The sequence below is a fragment of the Tubulanus polymorphus genome, chromosome 9, assembly GCF_964204645.1.
Source record: "Tubulanus polymorphus chromosome 9, tnTubPoly1.2, whole genome shotgun sequence".
Taxonomy (NCBI): Eukaryota; Metazoa; Nemertea; class Palaeonemertea; order Tubulaniformes; family Tubulanidae; genus Tubulanus; species Tubulanus polymorphus.
The window spans coordinates 7,914,472-7,920,184 of NC_134033.1; the positions used below are offsets into that span (position 1 = coordinate 7,914,472).

Here is a 5,713-nt window from a genome sequence, read left to right on the forward strand (position 1 = left end):
AATCCCCCAAGAAAATTGTTTTTATAGGTATTATCATCTGAACATTAGGGTCATACTTATACAAGTTCGCTATACGTTAATGTTACCCTGGCCCTCCTAAATCCGCCCTAAACGCAATCATGCACGCGTAGCGGGAGTCATGAGCAGGTCTTCTCTGCACTGAATTTCTTAGTGCATTATTGACCTTAGGTTCCGTGCTTTGTAAATAACACGACAATTCACCGGTCCGGTAATTTCGTGTATTCATAAAGAATAACAAGATCTGGCATAGTTCGGTCCCATACTTTAGGTCAGTGCATATGTATATCTCGCACAGATGAATCACGGTAAGTCTTACGCCTTTTAAAACGCCTATTTTACTGTGCATGCCAAAGACTATTTCAATGATGTTCCACAGTTCTGAGTTGAAAATGAACTAATACAGTAGAACTGGGCCAGTCAGAAACTTTCTTAATTTATATTTTCAAGTTCGGAAATCTGTTAGACGGTGCACTTCATTGACAGTGGTGGTTATTTTCATCTGTGGGTCGTTATCAACATGTTTTTTCCTGTTCAAACGGAGAAGCTTCAGTACGAACCACAATCACGTCAACGGAAAGATAGTGGTACCACCGGTTCTCAAAGATATGCCTATTCCACCGGTATACTACGGCGATTTCGCAGCTGTTATTGAATATTTACATAGGCAAAGTTATGTTACGCCACGAAATTGCTCGGCAACTATAACAAAAATCATTCATCAAACCTGGAAAGATGAGATGATTCCTCTGAAATTCAAAAACTCAGTAAATTCTGTCATAACTAATCATCCAGATTGGGAATACTGGTTCTGGACTGACGCTGTCGCCGAGGATTTCATGCGCAAGCGATTCCCTAGTTACATTCAGCTTTATAGAAATTACCCTAAATCAATTAATCGCGCAAATGTAATTCGATACTTTATTCTTTACGAGTTTGGAGGAGTGTTTGCTGATTTGAATATCATGTCGTTGCGCCCTTTGGATAACCTTATGAAATTTCACACTTTTATTATTCCCGAGGAGCACCCTTTCCATACTGATATAGTGTTCGGTTTTAATAGAATCCCATTAATTGCTTTAATGATGTCCATTCCGAAACATCCGATTCTTAGGTCGGTTATACGCCGATTACCGGAATATGCGAGTAAACGAAATAGTTTATATACGGCAGGACCAATGATGTTTGATTTGGAATTGACAAACTACGAAAATGCGATGGCCGGGAAAAGTATCTATTCGTTGTGTGAGGCCGTGTATATGGGCAAGTGGCAAGATTTCATACCGCAGTTTTTAGACGATCATCTGACAATTGATATTCTAAAGCGAACGTGCTGGAGAAAAGGTGGAAATCCAAAGAAGATAAAACACTGTACTCATTTAGAAGCACGGAAATATAAGCAACTCCCGATACCGAGTACTGCATATACAAAAATAATTGGACAATCCAAGGAAGGAAATGATGTGTTTCAAATACGTGATATTGCTGGAATACTGTTTAAAAATATCACTGCTTTCTTATGAGATATGGGAAGTAAAACTCAAGAAACTTTATAGGCTCCAATAATTTTACAGTACTCTAAATGGACAAATATTTCAAGCTAAAAGTTATTTGTGAGTCTTGCTAAATCAATTGAACATTTCATCATTTTACATAATCTGTACATTCAAATATTGTATAGACCTAATTTTGAGGTGTATTTTGGTGTTTAAAGCGTGCGCGCCAAGCTTATAGGGGAACTACAGTGAAAAAAGTTTTATATCTATATGTGTTAGAAACCTTTATTAATACATTTTCACAACAACAGAAAAACATTTCATCCAATATTTTATCAAAAAATAGGGTTTTGTAGAGTGCCTGGCCGCCCCCAATTTCTTCACGTAGCAGACGCTCTCTCAGCAGTGACGTAGAACTTTGCAGCCCAGCAGGAGTATTTTAATCACAATTTGAAAAAAACCTGTGAGTAATCGTCATTTAAATGAAACGCCACAACCAACTACCAGGTGTTAAGAAAAGTTGTAATGTTACAATAGAAACACCTCAACAGGATTTACCACAGTTTTCAAACGATAAGAAAACTCCTAATGAGATTTTTTTGGGTTCGAATATTGTGTCAATTAACCATAATAGTGGTTTCAATTGCGTATTACTTAAGACTGCTAAGGGCAACAGTCAAATCATCTGAAAATACAATTGAAGATGTAGGTGTATTGTAAGATGACGGATCACAAAGATCTCTCATCACAGAGCATCTTGCGAAAGTATTAAAATTAGTTCCTTTTAAGAAGGAAAATTTGAATTTGTCAGGATTTGGTGCCAAAGGCCCAGGTTATCGGATAATAGATGTACATGTAGTACGTTTAAGCCTGGTTTCTAATCATGGAAATCTCATCGAACTTGATACATTAGTTGTACCCACGATTACTAAACCCTTAGCAGTACTAATTAATGTCTTGTATTTCGAAAATTCCTGAGTTCAAGAATTTAGAACTTGCACATTCCATCGAAATGGAAAACAACTCACATACTGTTTCATTGCTTATCGGTGTATATTTTTATTACACATTCGTGAACTGTTCGGATAACATTCAATTCAGTGTTGGGCCTAGGTAGCGGTGAAAACTAAGCTAGGGTTCGTGAATTGCGACGCACAACATTTGGTATCTCTAAGATGAAATCAACCCTGTATTATTACAGTCGCTACTCCGTGGTACGACATTTCTCCAAAAAATTTGGATTTATCCCTGGCGATTTAGGCACAATGATCCAACATAAGCCCCGATAAAAACAGGAGAGACGGACAGTAGAAGGAAACACAATATTTCGGGGAATTTTGTAAGGATAATCCAACCGGGTGCAAGCATTGTCTTCATAGGATGATCCAATACATGTTTAGCAAAACTATTTTCGGTCCTTTTCGTGAAGAATGGTCGACGTCGGAAATCCGGAACAGAGCGAAGAGAGTGAGACTTAACTACTTGGAATACCAAAACTGGAACTGATTTATTTTTACACACAAACTATTTATATACATTGAGATACGAGACACGGTGGAGACATGGAAAATGATACAAAAACAAAGGTGATGAGCAGTGACATGACAGGGAGACAAACAACAATTAACGCATTAAACACAGACAAACTGTCTCAAGAAACAAAGAGCTATTACACGTAAACATAAATATTAAAGGAATATAGAATATAGATGAAATATAAACAACAATTATCATGGACATTTAGTGTTGTTAAACATGATGGTCTATCCTTGGAGTTATTACTCTAAGGTCCGTCGGTTCCCGAATTTCCACGTATAGATGAATACTTTTTAAAAGTGAAGTCGCAGAGATAAATCTAGGGAAAGGGGCTCAAGTCCATTATAGCATTAAATAGTTCCAACAGAGACTAATCACATCGGACTGGTATCCGAAATTAATCTGCCAATTACGGACTGACTGAATCTTACGAAATTACGCTATAGGACATACGGACATACCGGCATACCGACATTCCGACGTACCGACGAACCGACGTACCGACGAACTGATATACCGATATACCGACAAACCCGTGCGTGTATTACCCTTATATATATAAAGTATAGTTGGGATCGAGGGGCTGGGTGACGTGGATTACCCGTGACTAGATCGAGGGACTATGAGTATGTCGGTTTGTTGGTATGTCAGTAGAAAAATGCAAAGTTCGTAGCCAAATTATTCCATCATAGGACATTAACGTTGGATTGCATGTTACGAATTCTCGAATTTCCCCAGGTACTCGTACGTATTAACAAGGTTCGTAGTTCAAATTGCTAAATTAAGGTTAACTCATTAAAAAACTTGACTTTATTTCTAATGCATAAATCTGATATTTTCCCGCCCCAGAAATTTTGCCGTATTTGTCAGAAATTATCCTTAAAAAACATCACAGTTCTTAACGATTGCTCGCAATATTACACATGAAAAGACACTAAAATAACGGTATATCTGAATAGAAACTTAATCTACCTACCATTTTGAAAACCGCATATACGAAAAATACGCATCCTGATGTAGAAATTATGACATCATTTGACACATCCTGATCTTTAATTTAAATCTTCTGAGTAGTTGATGCATCAAAATTGACGAGTAATTCAATGGCAGACCCAAGGCCTAATATGACGCATTCAATGGCGAGTTCATACAAAGGTAGAAGGGGGGATCGAGGGGTTCGGATGGACCCCCTCTTTGGTGAATGCCCTTGCTAAAATTTATGACGTCTGAAAATTTTCACTAGTCGTCCCAATCAATCACAAACGTATAGAATGGCACACTTTCACAGGACGAGGCAGATAAAGTAGAGGGCACATTCAGTCGTCCATCAATACAGAAAAAAACAAGAGAGGGCGTTTTTAGTCGTTTTTAATCAATACCTAAAGAAGGAAAGTGTATATTTCTACAAGACGAGGCAGATATGTTTCAACAAAAAGGTTCACCATTCTTCAGGATTTCATCTTTATTGCTATGAAACTACATCTTAATGCAGTTAATTTCCTAGAAAGCTCAATTTGCATCAGGACTTCACTTATTGCTTGGAAATTGCATCAAAAAGCAGTTAATTTTCAAAAAATGTATTGGGGAGAACCCCCAGACCCGTTCGTTTTTCGTGGATATAATGCCCTTTTTTACAAGTCGTCCCGTGTCCCAACTTGTCAAAACTCGAAAAGAAAAACAGTGAGAGGATTTTGACGTTTCAAATTAGATGGTGATAATGAGTCATTTTCAAACACTTTAAAATGAGCATTGAGTTGACGCGAAAATCCGAAAATCATCAAACGACTCCGAGTCGTTTGATAATTTTCGTACGATCATTTTCTAACATCTACGTATCCTATGGCATTGGATAGTTGTAAGATTCCTTTTCTCATTCAGATGCTTCGTCTAAACTAGCTTGTTGAACCTGGATTTCGATGGACGCGGGTTTGATGAACGCGTGCGTTCGTAGTGAGTTACAGCTACTTCGGTAGGACTCCACCATTTTTAGTTCAGCAGAGCACTTCCGCCAGCCAAATCTTATTCATTTGACAAAACGATCATCAATAAGTAGGTGATGATGCCCATAGGTGATGATACTTCATACCCTAACGAATGGAGAGATCGTTTAAAACTTCAGTGAATTATGATTTATTACCACAGAACAATATAAAACTCAATTAACACGGTTCAAAGTATCTGCGAAGTTAAAGAAATGAATGAATTTGAATTTCAACACGTATTTAACAAATTGATTGGCGCGTTTCTTTACTTTTAGCCCAAAACGAATTATACGCACCCAGCAAAATAAAAGACGCACATGCCATTCCGTATGTCATTGAAAAGGTTTAAAAAGCTCAACACCCGACTAGAAATCATATACACTCTGAGCAGCGAATTACACCCAAAAAATCCTTTATCACATAGATATCTATCCGTTATGGTGCTGGGTATGCGTAATGGTACTGAATTCATATGTTACGGTACTGAAATTATACCTTACTGTATCGAATTTAATAAGGGGCAAAATAAAAAAGAGTGAAATAAAACGTAGTTCTCATTATACAGTATTCGGTTTTCCGCAGAAAAATAGCAACGTTGGGATGGTTGGGATGCTTCAGGGGTCCTTTTATATATTGAGAGTGAACAACATACAAAAAATTGATGTTAATGAAAATCAATAT

The 5,713-nt window shown here is 37.4% G+C and overlaps 1 protein-coding gene across 1 annotated transcript; it reads left to right on the forward strand.

Annotated features, from left to right (window-relative positions):
• Positions 1-264: 264 nt before the first annotated feature.
• Positions 265-1,787, forward strand: LOC141911124 (uncharacterized). The gene is made up of 2 exons (XM_074802085.1): positions 265-326; positions 469-1,787. Exons 1-2 carry the CDS (start codon positions 317-319, stop codon positions 1,539-1,541), a joined length of 1,083 nt encoding a protein of 360 aa, XP_074658186.1. The 5' UTR covers positions 265-316; the 3' UTR covers positions 1,542-1,787.
• Positions 1,788-5,713: the final 3,926 nt, after the last annotated feature.